Source organism: Frieseomelitta varia, unplaced genomic scaffold, assembly GCF_011392965.1.
Source record: "Frieseomelitta varia isolate USP_RPSP 00005682 unplaced genomic scaffold, Fvar_1.2 scaffold_135, whole genome shotgun sequence".
Taxonomy (NCBI): domain Eukaryota; kingdom Metazoa; phylum Arthropoda; class Insecta; order Hymenoptera; family Apidae; genus Frieseomelitta; species Frieseomelitta varia.
The window spans coordinates 954,971-980,508 of record NW_025109028.1 but is presented as its reverse complement, the minus strand read 5'-3'; the positions used below and the strand labels follow the sequence as shown (position 1 = coordinate 980,508).

Sequence of the window (25,538 nt, the reverse complement as noted above, 5' to 3'; positions counted from 1 at the left end):
ATCATTATATAATTTATTATAATTTATAAAAAGTTATTGAAGTTACAAAGTTCTTATTTATTTATTTATTTATAGTATTATAATAATATCATTATAATCGCTATAACCACAATCATAGTGGCGCCATCTATTGATAACTCGATGGTACTAAAAGTAGATATTTCTGTTTTTAGTACCACCAACCTATCAATAGATGGCATCACCATTGCTTTTAAACATTGACAGGTGACAGTTTTTCCACAAATTACGAGAAAAAATTAATGAAGAGAAATCATTTGTGAACTGTTATGATTGCGACTTCAATTTTACAGACCCTTAGCTTGCGTTCTATGTTTTGTTTAAGTATAGTTTACGTATATAAAGAATGTTTCAATTTCGTTTACGTTAATGGTAGTGCCAGTTTTATTAAAAGTGCCAAATTTACTAAAATATTGTTTAATTTTCTTAAATTATAAAAAGAAGGCAAAATTTATAACGAAGAACATGATGATTACTTTACTTATGATATTATAAAATCCAGATATCCATACTTTATCGAATATTCATAAAAGAGAAAATGTATAAATAACAATTATACAGTAACTGCAATTTTTATATTTTACCAAATTATTAATAATTATTAATAATAATTGAACTCTTTGATATTGTATAATAAATAAATTGTTTGTACTGTTTGATATTGTATGAATATGTTGTTTGTCATTATATTTATTACATAGTGATACTATAAATATTTATTCACAGTGTGTCCCGAATTTGAATGCTCAAACTGCGAGGATTCGATACGCGCGTAAAAAAAATGTATAAAGCTTGTTAAGAAAACGGCCTGTTACAGAGTTATAAATATATCGGGTAAATATGAAATGTTGGAACATCCTGCACGTATCGGTTAATTTTTTTTATTGAAATCATTGAAATGAAAATGTACGTACAATTGGGAGATGTTTTTTTTTTGACATTTAAAATTATTTTTATTCTAGTAAAAATGCATAAATTCAAGATATTTTAAATAAATTCGAGTTGTTGAATCAAATCTCTGTCTAACGATTTTAATTTTATTTTTTATATCATATTGTATTGCAACATCGTGTTGCAATGTGAATGTTTAGAATTTTCAGAAATGTTAATTTTAATGTTAATTTTCAGTATCTTTAAATTCGTTGAGTAAAATTATAATGTGTATAATGTTCAGAACTTCATATTGTTATTTTTTTGCTTTTTTACATCTTTTTCATCCTACTTCAATGAAATAGCTTTCTTTAATAATGCGCTAGATAGCGTCGGAACACGAAATATTGATAGGTTAAGCCGTCATGATGAAAGTTCTCTACTTAATGTTCTTCATTCGCAGATATTGCAAATTCATGAAAATTAAATTTTACAAATGCATCGCATTATACATTTGGATTTCGAGCGAGAAAAGCTCTCGTTGAGATACAATTGCGCGAAATAATTCAACATCTATTTTTCGGGCCGGAGCACTACGTTTCTCCCTCAGGTACCAAAAATAGCCGCTACGTGTCGCTACGAAGCGCCATATACCTAGAGCTCAGTTTTTTAAAAATCCAAATGGGGACTTACCTAACGATCCTACAATCACTTCTTCGTTGATCGAATTGGAAACAGTGCGTTCTTCTTTACTTGAATTGATTGCCACGAAAAGGATTGAAGTATACTTTTTTTTGTGTAAGTAAAGCTCCGACTTCCGTTTCTAAGAGATTGTCACAGCATGTTTGTCTCTATTAATAACATCATCTTCGTTCCAATTTTTTTTTCCAGCAGTTACAAATTACTGTTCGCTTAATGCACGTCTCCTTCACTGATCATTGAATTTCCTATGAAACACTGTTGAAAATACTTCTTTCTATTAAATGTATCTGCAGATATGTGCAAACGTATTTGTGTTTCATATTGAAATCACTATATCAACAAGTTTGTTATGAAAGTTCAATGTTTTCCATCATTGTTTACAAATAAAAACAAATATTTTTTTCTTTTTTTTTTATTATTTCTGTACCAATAAAATAATACTTGACTGAAATATACAAAAAAGACGGTGGTTTTCAATTAAATTGTACATCAAATTGTTTTCATTTTGAATTATTAGATGTTGATCTTAATTTTAAAATGGTGGCCAGCGTACGCTAATTGCGATCATTGTTTAAAATGATACGTTAAAAATTATAACACGTGCGCGGTACGTTTGATTCTACAAACAATAATATGTACTACTAAAATGATTAATTTGCAAGTACGGCATTATAAAAGTGTAATAAAATACATATACAATTCGATGAGAAAAATTTATCTGATAAATATGTAAATCGATCTTTATTTTTTTTTTCCTTTCTTTTTCTTGTTACAAATAAAATACATGTACGCAAGTTGTTATTCAATATGCGTGAAAGCATATTTATATCTGGCAATTTTTAATATTTTTTCTTTTTATATAGAGTTATCATTGCTTTGAAACACCACTGCAATGCGAAAAAAAACCTTATATACAATGCAATTCAATGAAATTAAAGAAAAAAAATTATTTCGGAACTGCACGAAGAAGCGAGAAGACGTTAGGAAAATCGCATGAAATGAAAATGTTTTGCTCTATCAAAATCAATGAAATTGTATTAATAACGTATTTTATTATTAATAAAAATAAAAATATATTCCCGCAACGGATAAAATAGTTTATCAGAGAACATTTTATTGAATATAGTTATATCGTGTATACTTTAAAAAATATATATATATATATATTGTATATAAAAAGTACTTGTAATATTTACAAATATACTGATACAAAAATTAGATTTTATTGTACTAGAAACAGATGGTTTTATGTGTACCATATGGCGTCAAACGGCACTTGATGTGCATCTGTAGATCTATAAATAGCTAAAATTTGAACTCTTTGTGACATGCAGTAAAGAAAAGTATTCTCGCCTGGAAATATGAAGTCAGACTTATATATATCATCATCAAAATTATTATATGTATATATATATATATATATGTAATATAATTTTTATGATATTATATATATAATTAATTATATATATTATTAATAACATTAAAACGAAAAGTATGAAATAAAAAAAAGGGAAAAACAAATATCTATATATTTGAATTTCTTCTTTTGTTTCTTATTCATGTTATATTAAATGCATGTATGTTCATTTACACATTTATACATATGTGCAACGTGCTTGTATATTAATTGCGCACATAATTTGAACTATTTGTACGATTAAATATATTTTAAATAATAACACCGATCAGAATTATTTTTGATATTATTATTTTCACGAAAGTGATTTTATTCGTTAATAATTAAGAGCTGCAGATAATTTATTAACAAAGATAGTTTATATCCTTATCCATCAGAGGGTCATCTCAGTAATGACCTCTTAACTTCTTATCTCAATAGCAGCACATTCAATTAATTGATCAAGGAAAGTGTTTCAGTCGCATAGTGCGTACCTAATTCTGTAGCCACAGCAATGACACAATTTTGTTGAAATTATTTGAAAGATCCAATGAAAATATAAAAATACACGACGAGGGATGTGAATAAAATTATCAGTATCGTGGAATGAAATTAATATTTCTTGTTTCAGATAATTTTTTTTTTTACATACAAGATAATAGTTTACAATAGTTAAAAAATGAAATATATGTTGATACTGTTCCTGCACTTACTTTGTACAAATCTGAATAATGCTAGAGAAATTACGTAAGTTTTTTCTTTCATTATATATAATTAATCTGGATAAAATAATTTTATTTTAATGGAGAATATAGATGACTGAGATGAGAAATAATATCATTAATATCATTAATATCATAGTTTTCTGTTATGAATATTCATTAATTATTTGTTGTTGCAAATATGGTTGTTTTAATGCAACTTCTAGGCATGAAGATATTAAAGACGCAATGTTAAGTTTAGTACATATGATGCGAGAAAATACTGAAAAACTAGAACGACATGAGGCACGTGAACGTCAGTTGGGAGAACATTTAAAAAAAGCACTTGCAGTATTGACAAAACGTACGTCAACTATTGAATCATTCAAAACAGAATTGGCTAAACTTGATGAGAAAGTAATAGGAATAGAACAGTTAATCTCTCAGGTATCTGATTAATTCATAAGAAATTATTTCAAGCATCTTGATGAAATATCTTGCTTTGTACATTAATAGTTATAATTGATTTATAATTAATAACACTATTATAAATCAATTTGATTGATCGTTTATAATTGACAACTTTTTTATAGTGAAATCTTATATATTAATCTTATAGTAATATATATAATATAATATAGTAATATATATAATATAATATAGTAATATATATAATATAATATAGTAATATATATAATATAATATAGTAATATATATAATATAATATAGTAATATATATAATATAATATAGTAATATATATAATATAATATAGTAATATATATAATATAATATTGCTAAAGAAAAATTCGTCCTTATTTAATTTAGAGAGATGAACGAGAAAGAATACAAATGCAAAAGACTCTTGATAGTTTAGAAGATTTGGAAAGTCGTTTAGAAGGATGGCTCACAGATATTGAAAATAAAGTATCAGAAGTAAATAATCGACCAGATACCACATTACCACCGCTTAATAATCATGGTCATATCATTTCAAAATTAAATGACACAGAATTAGTGTTAATGGAAAGAATATCAAAAACAGAATCTTTTTTAAAATCTGAAGCCATAAAATTAAAAGAAGTCACAAATGTTCAATCAGGAACAATACAAGCATTGTTGACTGAGGTAAGTAACATGTTTGAATGTTTATTAGGAAACTTTTATTAAAATTATAGTCTCTCTAGATCCAAGATATTGGTACAAGACTTAGTAATCTTGAAGTTTCACTGGAAAAAATCAAGGAACAATCACAAAACATACAGAACAAATTACAAGAACCAGAATCTGATGTGATTTCAAATATTGATAATTATATAAAAATGTTACCTTCTATAAAGAAACATTTAGATGATACTTCTGATCAAATTAAAGAATTGCCACAGTATGTATTACTTTTCTTAATAGTATTTTATTATGAAATGAAAAGATATGTTTTTTAAATGTTGAATATACAAACTGAAAGATTTAAATAATTCGATTCAAAACTTTTTTCTTAAAATCAGAATTAATGAATTAAATTTTATTATCTAGAATTACTGAAATGCAAAACCTACATAATGAAACCCAAACACTTTTGCAAGAAACTAAGTATGCATTAAAAGATATTGTTACTAGGGGAGTTAATGACATTGAAAATAAATTAACGGAAAATAAGAATGAAACAAAAGATACTATAGGAGCACTTAGGTATTATATAATAATACATTTCTAATACATTTTAATTAAATTATTAATATTTAATTAATTTATAAAATTTATTTATGATACATATAATTTACATTATTATTTCATTTATTTCATTTGCTTATTTTGTTCATTTACATATTTTTACATAAAGTTTTAAGCATGATTATAACGTAGCAACATAACATTTCTTATATACATAATAATTTCTTTAATTTTTAAAAAAATATAAATAAATTATTAATTAATTAATAGAAACTATTTTTTTAAATACGAAAATTTAATAATGAAAGCAATTTAATGAGCAATTTCTGAGATTTTAGGATGGACTTGGCAAATAATGCTGAACATGTAAATCAAGAATTAAATGATCTCGAAAAAGGACAATCTGTAATAGTATCAATGGCTGATCATGTCTTAGATACTAAAAGAAGAGTCGAGTATGGCGTGCATCAAATTCTTCTAGAGGTAGGAGATTTAGTAAAAGCGCAAGGTACAAATATTAATAATACTCTGAATCAAAGATTTGATGGCATATCAAATGATATTATGGACAATCAGAATGGAGCTTTAGCAAATTTAACTACTAAAATGGAACAAGAAATGAATCAGGTATTGATTAAAGATATATTTTTCTGAAAAACTATTCTGGAACATATTTTAATTTTTTTTAAATAAAAGGTATGGCGACAAATAAATGTTATGTATCAGCAAATGACAGAAAGTGCGAAAGCATTAGATAAATTACATAAACAAAATGAGGAATATGTTAATGGTACAACTTTTACTATGGGTGGAATGGAAACTAAAGTAAGAATTAAAATTGAATAAAAAAAAGTGTAACATATTTTTTATATGTATATGTTCTTACAGGTGAGCGAAATAACGAAACGTATGACTGAAGTTGATAATAACTTAAATTATCTGTTAGGAAGACTTTCGTTAGTGACACAAGAATTTAATCAGATTAAAACGGGATTAGGAAATGCATTAGATAATATTAAAGCATCATTTAAAGAAGTTCAAGATAAAGCAAATGACTTAAGGGATCCCAATGGACCGCATCCTATTCGTGAAAATTATAAAGAATTTAATGAAGCTGATGATAATAAACCAGATGGTAAGCATTTACCAGACAATTTTAAACATATGCTTAATTTTCAAATTAATTGAATTTTATATTTGTAAAATTTTAATGCACAATTTCAAAAATTAGACTATTTTAGTGTTAAATATAATATAAAAATTTTTAATATGTTTTATTTATTCGATTTAATTTTTATTGTATTTTTTTATAAAAATTAAAAAAATATATCAATATTTATTTAAAATGAAATATTTTTTTAGTTGTGAAAATAAAATAAAGCAATATCAATTTTATATCGAGGATGTTTTCATCGTTAATGGCACATATCAAGTTATATTCAGGATTTATGTTTTCTATATCATAATATATTAACATTCATGACAGTAATATGTATCATCATCATATATTATATAAGTTTTTTAAAATATATTATTTTAACTTTTGTTTAATGATAATGAACACATAGCTTATAAATGTAAACACAAATGATCTTTATCATTAAATTTCACATGTACTTTGAACATTGTAATTTTTAAATATCATGATATGTATAACTCATACTATTTTTAATATGTTATAAATAATTATTAAATAATTTTATTACACTAATTTTTAAGTGCAAAGAAATTATAATTAGTCATTAAAAATATAAGAAACTTGAATTAATATATAACATATAGCACTACATTTTAAAATTAATAAACAGTTTAATCAGAAATGAACATGAAAGTATGTAAAATAAGTATGTAAAATATGTAACATGAAAGTATTATTATGCAAACAAAATGTTAATATATATTTTCGTACAGATTGAATATCTATTATAATTGTGTTAATAATAAAATGCTTTATAAAAATGTCCCATGATCGGTTAATTGTTATACTGGTGTATCTTATTATGATTTTTCTCATTTAAAAAACTCATTTAAAAAAAGAATATATACTTTTATTTTACTATAGTATTACCATGTTCCATATATTGATAAATTGTTATTTAATATAAGAATGACCTACATTCTTAAAATGCTTCTGAATATGATTAAAAAGTAATAATTAAAATCCGCAAATATTTAGTTTCTATAAATTTCATATAAATACATACAGTTCAATACTACTTATTATATTGAAACTAAATAATTCAATATGTAGCTATTAGTAAGAAAAGAAAGGTGAAAATATTAAAAACTATATTAATAAAATCTTAGTAGTAATAAAATAAATAAAATTATTAATTTTACAACTCGATAACAACGCTAATAAATATTGATGACCTTACTGATAAAATTTTTATCCTTCTAATTAAATATAAATTTAAAATAGAAAAAATAAATATAAAAATTTTAATTTAATAAATTATATAATAATAATGTGTGTATTATGAAATGCAACTTAATATATTTAATCTTTTCAACCCAAAATACATCTTGAGCAAAGGAATTTCTTTATTTTGAAAACAGAAAAATTTCTCCACTGTGAGTAATATTATATTATTAATGACTGAGAAACTATTTAAGAAAGATATAATGGAAGATAAAATAAATTTGCATGCAAAATATAAACAAAGTGAATAACTGATTTCTTTTACTATTGCTTGTATTATAGTTCATATACCAATGTAATACATATTTACTATTTCAAATTTGAAATTTTTTTGTAGAGTGCTTTAACTTTATCGTATAACACGCACATAGGCATACGCAACATCTACATATTTTTATTTAATCATTAAGCTTATAAATCATTTTGTTACATTAATATAATTTGTAGTACAAACAATTTTTAAATTTATATTTTAGATACAACTTTTTAGGTAAAGATGATTAAATATTATGCAGACAAATCAACCATTTCACCAAAACAATATAAATTAGCATGTTATGAAAAGAATATATACATTGTCACAAAACAGATTTGAAATTATATATATAGCAGAGAATTATTGGTAACTACTGTATGTAATATATATATATAATTGTACATAATGCATGTTATTAATGCTATTATATCACTTTATTATTGTAATCATAATATATGTATAATTAATTGTATTTATATGTACAAGAAATGAACTCATTACTAATGATTGGTTTGTGCACTATAATGATTTAATCTTTATTACTTTTTATTTATAATTGCATATAATGGATAAATTAACATAATATATTATTTTTATAATAACAGCATTTCATATAATCATCCTTCATCTATTTCGTAATCATACTTTGTAATAAAATTTTAATTGTAATTTTCATTTTTTATATCAAATACAATTTAGAAATATTAATAATAGAAATATTAATAAACTTACTATGTTTTGAATTTAATGTTATACAAATTGATATTTATTTTTTTAATTCTTTGAGTAAACAACTTGGTATAAAAATGAGATACAGTAAAGTTCAACTTTGTAAAATTGTATCTTTCCTTTCATATCGTAATGAAAATTTTTTTCAAGCTGCATAAGAAGTCATTGTATTTATTTTATACAAACAATTCTATTACTACACTTTAGGGATAATATACAATTATCATATTTGCATTTAAACTTCATTACATTCGCTCATAAATGTGGTGTTCTCACTCTATTCCCTTCACTTAAAAATATAATTTTATATGTACATTTAATAATATTAAATTTAATGTATAGTAATATTTATTATGTATTGTATAATCCTAATGTATTAGTTTTCTAGAATTTATTATTATAGGTCCACTATATCCAGCTAAATAAAAACTAATATTTTATATATTTAGAAAATTTCATAAATACTCAATAACTTAAATAATTAAAAAACTGCAATTATATTAAATATTGCTTATCTCATAATCAACACATAAAAAGATTTGATTCTCAATTAAATGTTTAAATGCAATTTCTTTTTAGATATTAAGTTTAAATTATGCTATTACAATAATATTATAAACCAAAGTTTTTTGATTAAAACAAAATTACATTACAAAATTAGTTAATAAATTATAAAATTACAATTTTGCATAAAATTATACTTTAAAATCTTTTTTGTTAATGCAATATTCACTGTAAAATATAGAAGTTGTCCAAGTATTTATCAGTAAGTCACACATTTTGTTTCTTTATATAGATAGGAAAATATAAAAAAAATCGTAGAACAACTTTGCAAATTGTACACAATTATATTGTATCAACGTTTTTAACATTTTTTTTCATAGCAATATAAAACAACATTTGTTAGAAAATAAAAAATCATACAAACTTAATATACTGTATATATAAATGAAAAAATAACATTTTATAGATGTTGCTTATAATTGCTTAGTTTAATTTTATAATTAAAAGTTTAACTTCAATTATTTGTACATATTATTAATGTTTTGCAAGATATATGATAAATATATGGCTTACATTTTTTTTATTCGAAAAATTTAACAAATGATTCTGAAATTTATAAATTTGTTAAATTTGTATAATAATAACGATTATGAGATAATCACTATACATACGTCTTACATAATATAGAAAATTTTTGATGGAGAAAAACCAAATATACACATTTTTTTAATTATAATTTAAACGGTGATTAACATTTTATAAAAAAAATTTAAAGTTTATCAGAAAATTAAATGATTACCTTTAAATATTGAGATGAGATTAATTATATTTATATATTAATAAATTATAAAATATATTATATTATTTTGCAGATAATTTTCAATCATTTATAATTTATGAAATGAACTTGGTGATTTGATTATCAGCAAATTGTTATGAGTGAATTATATCGGTTACCCAATGTTAATTTCTATAGATAAAACTTAGATAAAATCGTTTTCGCTATATTTATAAATTTTACATATTTAAAAATTTGTTTTGTTGAGTATATTAATAAAATTAAAATTGAATTTGCAGATAAATTTGCAGAAAAATCTTTAATATAACAAAGTAAAGCAACTTGTATATTTTTTTTATGAAAAAAAAAAAAATAACTTCCAAAAAATTTATCATAATTTCTGATAGTGTTATATTTTTGAGCTGTTAATATTTAAGCTATATGAATTGCATTGGATACTTCACATTAAAGCATATTCATTAATCATAATGGACGACCATTTATGCTATATATGAGAAAGATTAACAACTAACATCGACTGCTTGCTTTACAGTACATTAGATACATTAACAAGCTCCCATAATAAGCTTTGGTTATTTTAGTAACATTGTAAGTAATTTTTATTACAACTCTTTGCAGTGCTACATCTCTAGATGACATTTCATGTTTCAATTAGATTAATTAGGATTTCTAGAATATTTTTTATCAGTAAATACCTAACAATGTAGTAAATCTAAATCATTATTTGCATAATTTGATGATTCTCTTAACTGTTCTACTTTCATACTGACTTGCCCACATATTGTTACTATTAGTATAACTTATGTGGATATCTCTAGCAGAAATATATTAGCACAGCAAAGAAGTATTGATTGTAACCTATATACACCCCCAAATGCATTGGAAACGTCATTAAAAATGCCTACCCTATGATAAGCAGTGAGTTAGAAAGTTATAACATATTGCACATACTCAAGTTGAGATTTTCTTACATATTATAAAAAGTGATGTAAGGTCTCAGCTGAGCAATTATTAATGCCATTTTCCTTATTAATCTTTTTTTTTTTACAAAAGAATTATTTAAATAAAGCTATGTAATTAAATTCGGAGTATTGGACGCATTATATCGGAATGCATTACATTAATTTTCTAAGAGCAATTAAGAAGAGTGTAGGATACTTGTAATTCGTTTATATTTATTTCTGAATGCATGTATTATACAATTGCCTTGGCAGTTTATAAGTACTGAACAACATTATATATTCAATGAACCACATTTTTGGATAGTTAACTCAGTTTAAAGAGAAATATCTTTGTTTAATCTAAATAAAATCATAAACTGTATATTTCTTAAATGTTTACATGTAAAAAAAACTGTATATTTTTAAAATATTAAAGTATAATTTCTAAGTGTAAAAAAAACATATAAGACGTAAGCATATAAATGTTAAATATTGTCAATCAATTTGATAACTCTACAAGTTATGTCATTATAAAAAGTGCTTAAAATTTTCGTAATAATAGATATAAGAAAATGTAACATTTATAAATATTTTTGAAGTATCCATACACTCTTTTCTGAATTATACTCTTAGAATTTGTCTAAAGTTAAGTAGCTGCTAGCTTGAATCACTAGATGTAGATATGCGCAGCTGACGTTTGCTACGCCTTTGGGGGTGTGAGTGGTCCTAGCTGCTGGTAGAAGCAATAGGACTAACAGGGCTCAAAGGACTACGTGCAGGATCCCTGAGACAACCAGTCAATGTAATAGCTACTTTGCGACTTCCAGCATCATTACGGTGTTCACACAACCAAATTCCTTGCCACGTACCCAAAGTCAATTTGCCATCAGTAATTGGAATACTCAATGAAGAGCCCAGAAAACATGCCTTTACATGTGCTGGCTATAAATAATATAATTGCATTCATGTATAAATTCATGAATATATTTTTTATAAAGTTAGTATATTTATAATTAAAAAAAAAAAAGCTTAAGTTTGATTTCAAGATAATTTATTATTTAATTACGTCATTTTCATTAACATGACATTTATTATAAAATTATAACAAATAATTAAAAATCTATGTTGGTGCTTGGCACAATTTAATTTCAGACAACGTAAAAGAAATCTCATAAACTCACCATATCATCTGGTCCTTCGCAACTGTGTCTATAGGCCAAACCTTCAGGAACTATTTTATTAAGCATCATTTCTACATCGTCTCTAACATCTGGATCCCAATTTTCATTTAGCGCTAAACTTGCTGACGTGTGAAGAACTAAAAAGTAGTAAAAACTGTTTATGCTATAGGAAAATATCTGTAATATTTACAGTAATTTTATGTACATCTTATTTCTTTATCTTAACTTAAGAAGCAACATAAAAATTGTTTTGATTGCTTAATTTATAATTTTAGATTTATAGTGATTGTAAGATAATAACAATAAATGATAATTTACTAATTCTATTAAAGTCAGTATATAAGTCAGTAATATTTATGATCAGTACGATTATTGTATACATCATATCCGCTATTTTTACTTTTTATCTTATCGACCTTTGTAATATCAAAGGTTATCCCTGATAAAAAACATTTTCTTTCTAAACAGATCTCATTATACTTTTTAATTTTCTGCACAGTAATTCCAATTAGAAAAAATAAAATTATTTGCTTTGAATATTTGCACATAAACATAATAAAATAACATTTGTATACATACTATTAATATGTTATATTAAACATACACACATGTGGATTTGTAAATACATACAATGCGATACAATTGCTAAAATTTTTCAGACAAATCAGATAGATCAGATTAAGAACTTTCGCTTGAGACGTTAGGAATCAATTATTAAATACAAAAAAATTACAAAATTCCTTCACGTACTTATACCATGCGTTGTTTTGCGCTATAGTTATTCCTTTTAACAAGGAGAGATTCCACTTACTTTGTATATGACAAAGTCCGACTGAAAATTCACAGAGCTCGGGAATTCTTCTTAGGATCTCCTCGGTAACGTGATGGATACCACGACGCTGCGGTCTTAGGTTAATCTTTGTTTGAAACCAAGCAGAGCCGATTTGAATTCTCCTGTTTGACGAGGCCATGATATGATCACGCTGTAGAGATTGCACACTTAACTAGACTCGGAACGAAATTCGCAACGTGGATAGATACGGTAAAATCTACTTCAAGCCAAAAAACACAAGTATACAGGTCCACTCCATTGGATATAGTATGCGTCTACTATCTTCGCCGCTTGCCGGCTACAAGATGCATGGATTTAACCACATCTCTTAAGATTGTCTAATCGCATCCGCTGTATTTTCGTGTTCATAAAAAGGTTATGAGAAATAATGATTCAACGTGCACATACATACATATCACGTTTGCATACATGCACGCTCACCTTCACCTACACGGGATATCATGAAGTATCAGGTACGCATACTAATAGCGGTAAAACAAGATGATAGAATTACGTCGAAGCAAATCATCGTATCACCGAGAGAGATCTGAATCCTTTGGCAGAGGGTATGCTCAGAGATGTTTTAACGATTGATGGGCCATATTGTTCGCCATATCGAATGTCAGAGAATAAATAAATCGAATGGCAATCCAAACAATAACGCGAGAGTTGCGTTCAGCAATAGTACGCTCTCCACCAGAACCGTTTTATTTTCTATTGATTGGCTTTCGTACAAGCGGTAAATTAAAAATTATAAATATCGAGCAGAGAAGAGAGGTGTTATATATATGACACTTGAGTGCCAATTATTACGTGTTTACGAATAGTAATTTCTAACATTGCACAGTTATTAATTTAATATTACATTAATATTATATATATCATTACTCATTGGCATCGATATTATTGTTATCCTCGTCGTTATTATTCTTTTATCATTTATGTTATACACAGCAATTTATAGAAATATGTATATATGTGATAAATAAAGTAAATCAATAAATAATAGAAATATTAGTTAAAATCGTCGAGTATATGTATAAAAATACGTTAAAATATTTACTTGAATGAAAGTAGAAACATTTAATGCAATAAATATACAAACGTTTCAAATTTTGTTACACCTGCACCATTATGCGCGGGAAAGATAAATTTCGCAAGGTACATATGAGTATCACATTACATATATATACGTATATGCATCGCAGAGTTCTTCTAAAACAAATTTTAAAATAAAAGCAAATCGAAATTATATATTTGTATATATATATTTAATATGTATATGTGATACTTATAATACTTAATATGCATATATTTTTTGAAAATATAGAATTCAAAAGAATGCTTGAATTTTGATGTTCTAAACAAAATAATTTTTAATCATCATGTGATATTTTGTAAAATAAATGAATTATTTAATAATGTACTATTTAATCAAAACTATTGAACTGTTTTATACATAATTTTTTTTCTTATAAAAATACTATTACTTACAAAATAATAGTATTATATTACTCTTATATCAATTTTATAGTTGTGAACATTTTTAGACCTAAGGATAATAAGATTATATAAAAATTCCATCTTTTTTTTATTTTTAGCAAAAGAATCTGCGATCTTAACATTTATCTTTTTCCTTATAACACTTTTTTTATTGACACATACATCAACTTAACGATATAGAATAAATTAAACTAAATTGGGAATAAAAAGTAAATTTATCAAGGAAACATTCAAAATATTTTAAATGTACTTTGAAAAGGAAATGTTTGTACATGTGTATACACATGTATTATTCGTGAAAATTACATTTAAAAATAAAAATTTGTACATTTAATATAGTTAAGCATAATGTAGTTACAAGAATTGAGAACTTAAATATTTCTTCATATTGTTAACAATAACAAAAAATAATTAAAACACTTTGGTCATATATTCTATGTTTTATTGTACTTATTTTAATATTATTTAATATTACTTTAACAATAATTAAAAACATAATGTACCAAAAGTTATTTAAATTTGGAAATCAGTTATACACAAGAAAAAATGTAGTACGATACAAAAAAGATAAGTTTTAGATTTTTATTTATGTATTGGCTCTATATTAGACTTCATACATTCAATAATATCTTATTATCAATGTATGTGTATATTATGAAAATTATTCTATATATAGTTGTAAATCTGGACTGATTTGTGCTATATCAGTTTGTAATTCTTTAGTATTACAAATTGGATTTTCTCTTAAATCAAGTAACTTCAATTTATGTCTTGTTAGTAATTGTAATATTTCTCCTAAATTATTTAATTTATTATTTCTTAATAATAAAACTTCAAGATTTTGCAATGTAGGAAACTTCTTCAAATTTTTCACTTGATTACTTGAAAGTGATAATTTTGTACAGCTTTGCAGTATAAATAACTGATGTAACGAATCTGCTAAATAATTTGCACCGAGATTTATTTGTTCAAAAAAACTGAGATGTTCGTTATTACTAAGCGTGGTTAAGTTTAATCCAGAGAGATCAATTTCTGTTTTTATTTCCTGATCTTCTTCTGTATTCCATAATTCATATATTTTATACTCAATTATATATTTGCTTCCTGAAAAAAAATTCATTATTTAATTTTCAAATTAAAGTAATTACCAGTTAATTATTATAATTTATATAATTATTATAATATATATATTAATTATTATAATTTAATCAAATTTATGTTAACATGATTTTATATATTCTTTCCACAATTGCCAAATTTTATTGCACTCTTATGAGATTTATTAATTCTACAACCGAAATGTCTACAGAATCAGAAGAATAAAAGTTTTTTTTTTAAATTTCTGCAATATACGTTCTATTTGCATTAAGTGATAAATACAGAAAATATTATCTTCTCTACTACAAATTACTTGTAATAATGTTATCAGTCTCAAATTTTATAAATGCTAAACAAAATGTTCATTGTTTTGGATATTTTCTTTTAATTACTTCAATTATTATTCCCTAAATATTTCAATATCATTGAAACTAAAGAAAAATTTAAATCTTAGCTCAAGAATCTTAATTTAAGAATACTCTGCGTACATCATAAGATGTTATATACATATTATTCAATTTTTATAATCTATTTGGTAAGTATACTTACGCAAATCCTTATAATAATTAGATCGAAGAGAATCAATATTAACAAGAACATTCAAATTTGTTAAAATATTTTCATAAAATTTTATAAAATCGATTTTCCTCATTAAAAGAATGCTGGTTAAATAAGCCCATTTATTATTAGGTTCCATTTCTATAAGCTGTTTATAACTCGATAACTGTTCTAATAATTGATCTTTATTAGAACAAAATTTATATTTTCTTTTTTTATATATCCACTTCTGATTAATGCAAACCAAGGGATAAAATGTTCCTTCAATTTCGATCTGAACATTGTTTGTTTCATTTAACTGTTTCTTTAATTTTCCAAACCATAATTTCGAAATCTTTGTTTGTTGTAAGGATTTCCATTGCACATTTTCATTTTTATTATTTACTTTTAAATATATTGACTCAGTTGATATATTTTTATTAGCAAAAAGGATCACATTATCACTTTTTATTAAAGCTTGAGAAAGCGTAGCAAGGAATTCATGAGTATTTAATAACCATCTTTGGTAGAACCAAGCACTAGAATCATTAGGATCTGTGAATGTGGCATTCATTACCAACTCTAATTCTAGAAGGAAAAAAATAATTTTGTTATTGTATATTATAAAATAATCTCAAAATATTTATATCTTTTATTGCAAATACCCTGTTTCTTTTTTTCATCAATATCGTTTTGGTCAGACTTATGAAACATTTTTGATAACAGTAGACTTCTGTAATGCCAGGATGAGTAATTAGAGAAATTATTTAGAATCTTTGAGGTAGCAAATTCAAATTCTTCATCAGGAGAAATTCCTGCTTTTTGTACAACAAATTCCCTATAATTCCAACAATGAACTAAAATGAACCAAAAATAATATTTGCATTTACTACTTTTCTAATAATAAAAATAAGACATTTAATAACATTAGTGACTTACAATTTCTGTCATCTAAATTTAGACACTTAGTGCATAGCATTAGTTCTTTTTTCCAATTACATTCTGCTAAGTGATTTGTAATCCATATCCGTTGATACCATACCCAATAAGATTTTGGATTTTGTTTCAAACAATTTTCGGTAAGTCTTAATTCATTTTGATAAAACTCTTCTAAAAGCTTTTCATCCCTGTTTTTAGTTATATTGCATATTATATAAAGCTCATATATTGATGTTAGGTTTTGCTTATGACTAGTAAATTTAAGATATGATAAACATGCTACTTATATAATACCTATTCAAAATTACTATTTTATGTTAGAAATTTTCCTATTTGAATCTTACATAAATAAACAACATAAATAACAAAAATATGGTATCCCGAACTTAAACTGCTAAACTACAGGGCTTAATATATACATAAAAAGAAGAAAGAAATGTTCTATAAAGTTTATCATAAAATGCCTTGTAACAGAGTTATAAACAAATATTTATGTATGAAATAGATAGCATTCTCCATATAAATATTTTTGGTATTTTAATGTAAGAACCTACTTTGAACAATAATTTGATACTAACTGTTAGCACGAGCATTAGAAATTAGAAATTATAATACAAGGACGTTAAAGAATGTATCTGCACAGATCAAATAAATGCAGTCCATCTTCTATGTGCTCTACTGGAAAATACATAGTTACTTCTTTCATATTCATACAATACAACATATGTTTATAACTTATGTAATATTTGTTTATAACTATAACAAGGGTTTTCCTTGATAAGCTTTATATTTTCTTCAAATATTTTCTTTCTTTTATGCATGGATTAAGCTCTTGTAGTTTGGCCATTGAGCACCCTATATATAAATATTTGTAGTATTATTACATAATAAATATAATAATAAACAATATATTAATAAAATATTAAACAATATAAACAATTTACTTATTATTTAATGCTAGAGTTTAAATTATTATTAATAATTTAGTAGTAAAACATTAAAATTGTTATTTGTATAATTACCAATCATTATTTATAAATGCCTCTCTACGAATGTTCCATAAAGTATAAATATCTGGATTTTGTAATACCATACGTTCAGTAACCGTCATCAGTTCATCGTCATAAATTTTATCTTTCCTCTGTAATATACAAAATTAAATAATTACATTTTAGTAAATTTGACTAATTTCTTTTTTTTACATTTTATAATTCAGTTACTTATTCTTTAACTCTATGAAATTATATAAACATGATTAACGTTGTAATGTGGCATTAACTGTTGTATTTGTGACATTACTTTCTTAAACACAATGCTCATGCCAATTCTATAACGTGACAGTTTTTCAGCCCTTTCCTTCTTCTTTAATGCTTCCTGCTCTGCAGTTGTTCGAACTTTTACTCTGCCGTGCTGAAAATTTATTATTTCTTTACTGTAACTTCTTATTTCATTACTACATCAACTATATAGACTGCATGTAAATATTCCAAAAATATATACAAAATATTGCAATAAAGCCACAAAATTATTTCATTTCTTTATTTATAACACATTACTTTTTATGTTTATACTTAAATATTAATAATGCACCGAAAAATTAAAATTATGTTGAATGTCAACTTTAATTACCATATTGAATATTTTATTAATCTTCTTTCATTAATATATCAGAAATTAATTAACTTTAAGGTTAGGTCATTCAACTTTAAGGTTAAATTTGTCTATTTTTCTTATACAAACACCTCATTTACGAATTAATTTTTTTCAAAATTAATAGATATTATCTATTCTTAATACCTAAAGTAAAACTATAAAAACACTTAATTTTATTTTTATTTCATACACTTAGTCCAGCTAAGCAGATTTACACAAGTTATACGCGTAAGCACACAAATATGCATTACTTAAAAATGTCTGTTCGATTCAAAATTTTACAGTTTCCGTTTCTTTTATCTACAGATAACATGTAAATGACCGACTAGGTATAATGACATAATTTATATGCCTTACTCAATGTGATTCATTGAAGGTACATTTTCACGTGACAGTAAATTCCTGCCACGCTTGCGTATTACGTATCCTTGTACATTACATAACCTTTAAAATTTATTCGTAATAAAAATTTAATAACACACAAATGAAAGTCAACTATTAATATAAATAAACAAAAATTTATAATCAGTTAATTCATCGGTAGTGTCACATTTTTATTTCATAAATAGGAAAAAACTAGCTTATTTAAAATGGAACATTAAATATGAATTTTTTCCCTACATGTTGTAATTTATAAATGTGTAATATTGAACTATAACTGTGTAATACTAAAATGTTTTAAAAAGTAAACAATTTATAAAAATAATAAATTATTTATCGAAGTCAATGCAAGTATTGAATGATATTAGTTATACACTTAATTTACAAGAATATAAGTTTGTATCAAATATTTTTTAATAACATCATAATCGATGATTTCTACATTACGTATTAAAATGAAAATTAAATGTGATTAATGTTTACTTTGCAAAGTTCATTACAAACCACATGTCTTATAATTTGAATGCATAACTCCTTTTACAATTGTTACATTATTAAAAGGTGCAAAGTAATTTTCTCAATAGTAACATATTTAAAGTAGTTAATTTATTCAAAAATATATATAAAATATATAATAAACATTGCACAATGTCTATATTACAAAGACTGTCAAGATATCCCCAAAATTTATATTGTCTGAAAAATGTTATTCAAAGATGTCCGAAACGAAATGAGAGTGTTTTATCGGCGTCTCGACAATCTTCAATATTAAAAACTGTATTTAAAGCAAGTTTAGTAGGGATTTCTGTTGGATTTCCAGTTGGTATAGCTATTACACAGGGATACACTTGGTACAGAAATAAGGAAGCTTCACAAACATATCATCTTCAAGGGAAAGAACAGAAAACTAAAATACTTCAAGAAAAACCACCAGTACCCGTTTCTAGAGAGGTAATTTTATACGTTGATTTATATATGTCTAATGTACAGTTTAATATCAGATTGATTTGATCCTCACGCATCAAAATGCTACTTTATTTCATTTTCATGGTAGGTTATCTTTCCAGTGGACATTACAGACTTAAAGTTGACTCTTTATCAATATCAGACATGCCCTTTCTGTTGTAAGGTAAAATATTCATATTTATTATTTGTTTCATAAGTATCAAATTAAAGAAGATGTAATCAATCGCAATATATTCTTCGAGTGACGATGCAAATGTAAAGTTTACTATTTAAATTTTAATTATTATTTTTCTTTTAAATAATGTATTATTATTTTTATAAATTGAATTAATTGTAAATGTGAAACTTTTAGGTCAGAACTTTTTTGGATTATTATGGAATATCTTATGAGATCGTGGAGGTTGATCCTGTATTACGAAAAGAAATATCTTGGTCAACTTATAAGAAAGTACCAATACTTTTAGCAGAAGTCGATTCAGGATATCAATCTTTAAATGATAGTTCAATGATTATTTCCCTATTAGCTTCATATTTGAAAGATAGATCTCAGAAAATTAATGATTTAGTAGACTATTATCCAAGTATAGCGATGCACGATGAAAACCAAAAATTGAAATATGAAATTATGAATAAATATTTCTTGATGTATCAAGAAAATTTGCCTACAAAAACAGATGAGATCATGTGAGAAGATCATGTTTCTTGTATAAAATAAGCCTTAATCTTTTTATGTTGAAGTAGATTGATTACGGATGATAAAACTTTTATATTTTTGCTAATTAATATATTATTTTAGGGAGGAGCGTAAATGGAGGAAATGGGTCGATGATGAATTTGTGCATACGCTATCACCTAATGTGTACAGAACACTTGATGAAGCTTATAAAACTTTCAATTGGTTTTCTGAAGTAAGTAGTTTAATAATAATTAAACATAATAACATATTGAGTAATCAAACAAAAAATGTAATAATTTTAATGTGAATATAAGAATTTTAGAAAAGAATAGAATAAAAAGAAATTTTTTTCTTTAATCAATTAGGTTGGTAAATGGGAAGAATATTTTCCAACATGGGAAAGGTTAATTATGATAAACATAGGTGCTACAGCTATGTGGTTGATATCAAAACGATTAAAAAAGAAGCATAATTTAAAAAATGATGTTCGAGAATCATTGTACGATGGAATTAATAAGTGGTTACGTGCTATTAAAAAACGCGGTGGTACATTTATGGGAGGAGAAAAACCTAATTTATCAGACCTTGCTGTATATGGAGTTCTGAAAAGTATAGAAGGCTGCAGTGCTTTTAAAGATGCTTTAAATAATACAACACTTAACACGTGGTATAATGCCATGACGAAGGAAATAGAAGAACATTCAGGAAGTAAATATTTAATGACTAAATAATATAAATAAAATTTATATTAATAAATATTGTTTATATTAGTTTTCTTAAAATTATAATTTGTTTGTAATTGTATCATTTTGAATATAATAAAGTTAAATTGTGTTATTTCATATTAGTATTACTACCGTAGAAAGAAATGAGATATGTTTCAGATAATAAATTTTGTAAATATGTAGAAATTAAAAAATATATAACTAATAAAACTAATTTAACTAATATAAGAAGAATGTGAAATATAATAATAATATACACAATTTGATAAACAAGAAACATAATTTTTCAAATTCTTTGTATTTTGCCAACGATGGTCGTAAGAAAGAACAGTAAATAAAGAAAATCTTCAAGTCAAATTTATAAAACTAATTTACTTTTATAGTAAAGTTTTCAAACTAGGTTTAAGAGATATCTAAATATTTTACTTTTAAAAGAAGCTCAAACAAGTAATGAAAATATTGATTTATAATGTTAAAAATTGGTGCAATGAAATATCATTGAAATGTTTAAAAAAAATTAAATATTTTATTAAAATAAAATTATATATATTCTTTTCTGTATATAAATTTTTATGATAAAATATATTAAATTTAAAATATAATTTATATAATTACATTTTAAACGATTTATATTATAAAAATGTTATTAATCGTATTATATTTATATTATAAAAATTGTATTAGATTTATATTATAAAAACGTTTAATCGTCAAATTTTTTTTTATTCTTGAGTTGAAAATAGATATAAACTCATAAGCAATTTTAAAAATTAATAAGGATAAATTTGAAATCGTTAAAATCTGAAATTTATTCATAATTAATATTAATATTTACATAATTACATAAATGTATATAATAATTATATAAATTTACATTCATTATGATTAATTTTACTATGATTAATGATTGTTTCATTTTTAAAAAAATGCTAATTTTATACAAAATAATAAATATATTAAATATTGATTATTATGTCCTATTATTATCCTATAATACGTAAAATGTTCATATCATATCTATATGAAACAAGAACATGCTTTTTTATTTAAATTGCACAAGCTATCTGACGATATGTTAATGAAAATCCCTTATTTTCAATTTCTCCCATTTCATCGCCATCTGTGATAACATATAGTACAAATGGTTTGGAAAAAGCTAAAAAAAAAAAGAAGTTATTAATTTATGTCATTACACATGTGCATATTTTATGCATTTATTTTATATATATAATTCACTACATCAAACACACATAGCAATACATAAAATTTTCATGTAAATTTTGTACATAAAAACAAAATATTATGTACTTACATGTTTTTGTTACGAAACCATTACCACAAAATCGTTCTGTATCAACTGCGGCACCATTTTCGAATGGATGTGGAATAATAACAAAGTCTTTTGTGCAAGCCGTACCTTCTTCTGCTGCATCCACAGTACCTATTTATTAATCAATAAGTAATTAAAATAATCAATACTATAGAAGTACTTATTTATTTTCATTTAAAAAGATTGTTTATAAAAATAACGAATTAATTCTAATTATTTTACTTTTATGTGTACAGTATAAACTTCATTAGTTTCATTACTTTCATGATTGCAAAAACAATTACTTATTACTGTATTACTTTAAATGATGGAAATATTAAATTTGAGTTAAATATACATAATGTAATAAAAAATTAATAGACTAAAAGTATTCTAATATTTATTAAGAAAATTTTTATCATGTAATTATGTATTTCTATAAATGTTCAAATACTTTGCTTTGTTTTCTAATACTATAATTATCTTACTGTTGTTGATGTAATTATTATTAATAAGTAATTGATTAGAACATATTACATTATCATATTACATTTTATGTATCAAAGTAATTGATTATCATATTACATTTTACCTAATAAGGTAGGATCAATTGCACCAGTATCTCCAGAAACGGTAAATGAATTTGAATTTGTTTGAGACCATTCAATACCACAATATCCTTGGGCCATTCTTACACATACACCATAATTCGTATTTGCTATTTGCCGTGTACCTATTACTGGTGCTAAAACAATATTGGATTAATAATATAGTTAATAATCAAATAATATTTTAATATATACACAATAATATAAATAAATATATTGTTAACAAATAAATAAGTTAATTGCTATGTAATTTTTACAAATTTTATTAGTTATGGTACCTCTTGGATTTTGCGTTGTGCCATAATTAAAACTTGTTACGGTACCCGAGACACTGTCATAATACTGTAAACATCCATTTGGTGCTGTGAAAAGAATTCAATGATCAAAATTATTAACTTAAAATAATAATATTGTAAATAATATTAATAAAATTTTAATATTCAATGTAATTGAATACAATTGTTACATTAACAATTGATTTTACTTTAAAATGACAAAAATATCTATAGTTCATAAATTGAAAACTTAACGTAACTTTTTTATACAAAAGACTAAAATTTTTTTAAGGTTTAAATATTAATTATGGAATATAATATCTATTTTAAAAAAGCAGTAAAAAGTTTATAATGTACATGCCTTTATACGTGGAATCACAAGGTAATTGTTGAATTCTTATATTCCAACGACGATCCGTAGCATACTCAGGATTGGTATCAATTGATAGCATAATAGGTGTATCACCATTGAAATCTATATATACTGAAAAATTTAAATCAATAGAAAGATTGATTAGTGCTAAGTGTTATAAGTATCATTAATAATTAATTTATAAATGTAGAATATCGTCACATATAATTAATTTACAAATGTAGAATACCGTCACATATAAACACAAATTTATTAAATAACTCCGTTTTCTAATAATTTTGTTTAAATTATTAATTATTTTGTTATTCATAATTCGTAAATTTAATTTTTTTCTTAGACAAGATGTTCTTACAAATATCAATTGTCTTCTTTCAAATCAAGTATATTAAATATTTATGATTTGAAAGAAGGCAATTGACAATTGCATCTAATTACTGTTAATAATTTTATTTGTTACCATGTTGATTTGCATTTTCTCCACAAATTCGAGGTACCGTATTCCCTGATCCAGAAACTGAAAGGGAATCAAAATCACAAGTCCCACTGGCGTCTGGTGAAGCAAGAGTAAATTCCAAGAAATCCAAACGTAACTAGAACCAATTTATGATATTATAACTTTATTATAAGTAATAATAATTATACAACTTTTTATAAGAATAAAGTAAATTAGGTGTTAATTCAATTTTATAATAGTTTTATATTTAATCAATATTTAACTTATAAACATATTTTGATAACTCACTTGGCATATATTTGAATTACAACGTTGCACTGTTATTGTACATCGTCCTTGTCCCTCATAAGTTGTTGGATATTCAGGATTTGTAAAATATGTATTATTTACATTTGTTGTGGAGCTACATGTTTTCTGAACTATAAACATTAGTTTTAAATAAATTCACTAAATTTTATAAAAAACAACTTAAATTTTTTAATTACTTACAAACACAGCAAATACCAAGTCCATTTGCACAGCTACCAGAGGGTGTCCCACCATAATGACGACATTCTCTTTTAGTAAAACAGGTACCGTTTAAATTGTTGCTAGCAAGGCACTGGGAATTCGCAAATCGAATAACACTGAATAGCGGGAAAACTGTTTAAAAATTAATTTCATAATTTTATATTAGTTTATACAACATAAGTATTTATATTAAGCTATATAACAAAAATAAATATATAATTATTCTGAAATATCAATTGTATTTTATAAAATACATTATTTCAAAGTGCAATACATTAAAAGCTATTTCATTCATTTTTCTGTTTACTTACATCTGCCGCGAGACATCGAATTTTGAATTTCCGTGATATTATCATCATCCAATCGACAACTAACGACATTTATAAAAAGGAAAATTGTCAAGTAAATCACGCGCAACATCTCTCAAATTGTAACTGTTTGAAACGCGCTCAATTCTTCTGACTATTTCGTTCAACGGTACTTGGGAAATCAGACCAATTAGCACGTAAAT

General features: G+C 24.3%; 5 protein-coding genes across 13 annotated transcripts; 2 read left to right on the top strand and 3 right to left on the bottom strand.

Moving 5' to 3' along the window:
* The first annotated feature begins 1,497 nt into the window (after nucleotides 1–1,497).
* Nucleotides 1,498–12,282, top strand: LOC122530370 (paramyosin). Of its 5 annotated transcripts, none has more exons than XM_043657258.1 (10): nucleotides 1,499–1,686; nucleotides 3,618–3,733; nucleotides 3,915–4,134; nucleotides 4,514–4,813; nucleotides 4,873–5,069; nucleotides 5,219–5,374; nucleotides 5,695–5,983; nucleotides 6,053–6,181; nucleotides 6,245–6,491; nucleotides 12,160–12,282. In XM_043657258.1, exons 2-10 carry the CDS (start codon nucleotides 3,666–3,668, stop codon nucleotides 12,180–12,182), a joined length of 1,629 nt encoding a protein of 542 aa, XP_043513193.1. In that variant the 5' UTR covers nucleotides 1,499–1,686; nucleotides 3,618–3,665; the 3' UTR covers nucleotides 12,183–12,282. The 5 variants fall into 5 exon arrangements, with proteins under 5 accessions (XP_043513219.1, XP_043513184.1, XP_043513193.1 ...); XM_043657273.1 differs by lacking the exon at nucleotides 12,160–12,282 and adding an exon at nucleotides 8,255–8,541 and having other exon boundaries at nucleotides 1,500–1,686; XM_043657266.1 differs by lacking the exon at nucleotides 12,160–12,282 and adding an exon at nucleotides 6,719–6,976 and having other exon boundaries at nucleotides 1,506–1,686.
* On the bottom strand, nucleotides 11,241–13,787 carry LOC122530390 (UPF0047 protein YjbQ). Its single transcript, XM_043657297.1, has 4 exons — nucleotides 13,462–13,787; nucleotides 13,000–13,371; nucleotides 12,189–12,325; nucleotides 11,241–11,949 (listed from the first exon to the last, which is right to left on the bottom strand). The coding sequence occupies exons 2-4, from the start codon at nucleotides 13,157–13,159 to the stop codon at nucleotides 11,734–11,736; spliced, it is 513 nt and encodes a 170-aa protein (XP_043513232.1). The 5' UTR covers nucleotides 13,160–13,371; nucleotides 13,462–13,787; the 3' UTR covers nucleotides 11,241–11,733.
* A 968-nt stretch (nucleotides 13,788–14,755) lies between these two features.
* LOC122530856 (geranylgeranyl transferase type-2 subunit alpha) lies at nucleotides 14,756–19,189 on the bottom strand. Of its 5 annotated transcripts, none has more exons than XM_043658232.1 (7): nucleotides 19,108–19,189; nucleotides 18,397–18,507; nucleotides 18,120–18,238; nucleotides 17,098–17,285; nucleotides 16,824–17,015; nucleotides 16,171–16,746; nucleotides 14,756–15,627 (listed from the first exon to the last, which is right to left on the bottom strand). In XM_043658232.1, the coding sequence occupies exons 2-7, from the start codon at nucleotides 18,415–18,417 to the stop codon at nucleotides 15,185–15,187; spliced, it is 1,539 nt and encodes a 512-aa protein (XP_043514167.1). In that variant the 5' UTR covers nucleotides 18,418–18,507; nucleotides 19,108–19,189; the 3' UTR covers nucleotides 14,756–15,184. The 5 variants fall into 5 exon arrangements, with proteins under 5 accessions (XP_043514167.1, XP_043514176.1, XP_043514159.1 ...); XM_043658241.1 differs by having other exon boundaries at nucleotides 18,377–18,507; nucleotides 18,895–19,115; XM_043658224.1 differs by having other exon boundaries at nucleotides 18,895–19,113.
* A 406-nt stretch (nucleotides 19,190–19,595) lies between these two features.
* LOC122530951 (prostaglandin E synthase 2) lies at nucleotides 19,596–21,717 on the top strand. Its single transcript, XM_043658393.1, has 5 exons — nucleotides 19,596–20,082; nucleotides 20,186–20,260; nucleotides 20,450–20,781; nucleotides 20,894–21,005; nucleotides 21,139–21,717. The coding sequence occupies exons 1-5, from the start codon at nucleotides 19,780–19,782 to the stop codon at nucleotides 21,502–21,504; spliced, it is 1,188 nt and encodes a 395-aa protein (XP_043514328.1). The 5' UTR covers nucleotides 19,596–19,779; the 3' UTR covers nucleotides 21,505–21,717.
* Nucleotides 21,718–22,283: 566 nt separating this feature from the next.
* On the bottom strand, nucleotides 22,284–25,536 carry LOC122530956. Its single transcript, XM_043658404.1, has 9 exons — nucleotides 25,339–25,536; nucleotides 25,007–25,159; nucleotides 24,806–24,936; nucleotides 24,521–24,653; nucleotides 24,052–24,174; nucleotides 23,694–23,777; nucleotides 23,400–23,552; nucleotides 22,811–22,939; nucleotides 22,284–22,654 (listed from the first exon to the last, which is right to left on the bottom strand). Exons 1-9 carry the CDS (start codon nucleotides 25,445–25,447, stop codon nucleotides 22,545–22,547), a joined length of 1,125 nt encoding a protein of 374 aa, XP_043514339.1. The 5' UTR covers nucleotides 25,448–25,536; the 3' UTR covers nucleotides 22,284–22,544.
* Between the last annotated feature and the right edge of the window lie 2 nt (nucleotides 25,537–25,538).

Excerpts from the sequence above, each read along its gene's own strand:
- LOC122530370 (XM_043657249.1), top strand. The coding sequence starts at position 3,666 with ATGAAATATATGTTGATACTGTTCCTGCACTTACTTTGTACAAATCTG. Across the intron at positions 3,734-3,914 it reads AATAATGCTAGAGAAATTAC|GCATGAAGATATTAAAGACG; the intron begins GTAAGTTTTTTC and ends TGCAACTTCTAG. Across the intron at positions 5,984-6,052 it reads TGGAACAAGAAATGAATCAG|GTATGGCGACAAATAAATGT; the intron begins GTATTGATTAAA and ends TTTAAATAAAAG.
- LOC122530390 (XM_043657297.1), bottom strand. The coding sequence starts at position 13,159 with ATGGCCTCGTCAAACAGGAGAATTCAAATCGGCTCTGCTTGGTTTCAA. Across the intron at positions 12,326-12,999 it reads CGGACTTTGTCATATACAAA|TTCTTCACACGTCAGCAAGT; the intron begins GTAAGTGGAATC and ends ACTACTTTTTAG. Across the intron at positions 11,950-12,188 it reads GCGAAGGACCAGATGATATG|CCAGCACATGTAAAGGCATG; the intron begins GTGAGTTTATGA and ends TATTATTTATAG.
- LOC122530856 (XM_043658215.1), bottom strand. Across the intron at positions 18,239-18,396 it reads TGAGCATTGTGTTTAAGAAA|AGGAAAGATAAAATTTATGA; the intron begins GTAATGTCACAA and ends TGTATATTACAG. Across the intron at positions 15,628-16,170 it reads TAATTATTATAAGGATTTGC|GAAGCAAATATATAATTGAG; the intron begins GTAAGTATACTT and ends ATTTTTTTTCAG.
- LOC122530951 (XM_043658393.1), top strand. The coding sequence starts at position 19,780 with ATGTCTATATTACAAAGACTGTCAAGATATCCCCAAAATTTATATTGT. Across the intron at positions 20,261-20,449 it reads CATGCCCTTTCTGTTGTAAG|GTCAGAACTTTTTTGGATTA; the intron begins GTAAAATATTCA and ends TGAAACTTTTAG. Across the intron at positions 21,006-21,138 it reads CTTTCAATTGGTTTTCTGAA|GTTGGTAAATGGGAAGAATA; the intron begins GTAAGTAGTTTA and ends TTAATCAATTAG.
- LOC122530956 (XM_043658404.1), bottom strand. The coding sequence starts at position 25,447 with ATGTTGCGCGTGATTTACTTGACAATTTTCCTTTTTATAAATGTCGTT. Across the intron at positions 25,160-25,338 it reads TTCGATGTCTCGCGGCAGAT|TTTTCCCGCTATTCAGTGTT; the intron begins GTAAGTAAACAG and ends ATTTTTAAACAG. Across the intron at positions 22,940-23,399 it reads AATTGATCCTACCTTATTAG|GTACTGTGGATGCAGCAGAA; the intron begins GTAAAATGTAAT and ends ATTAATAAATAG.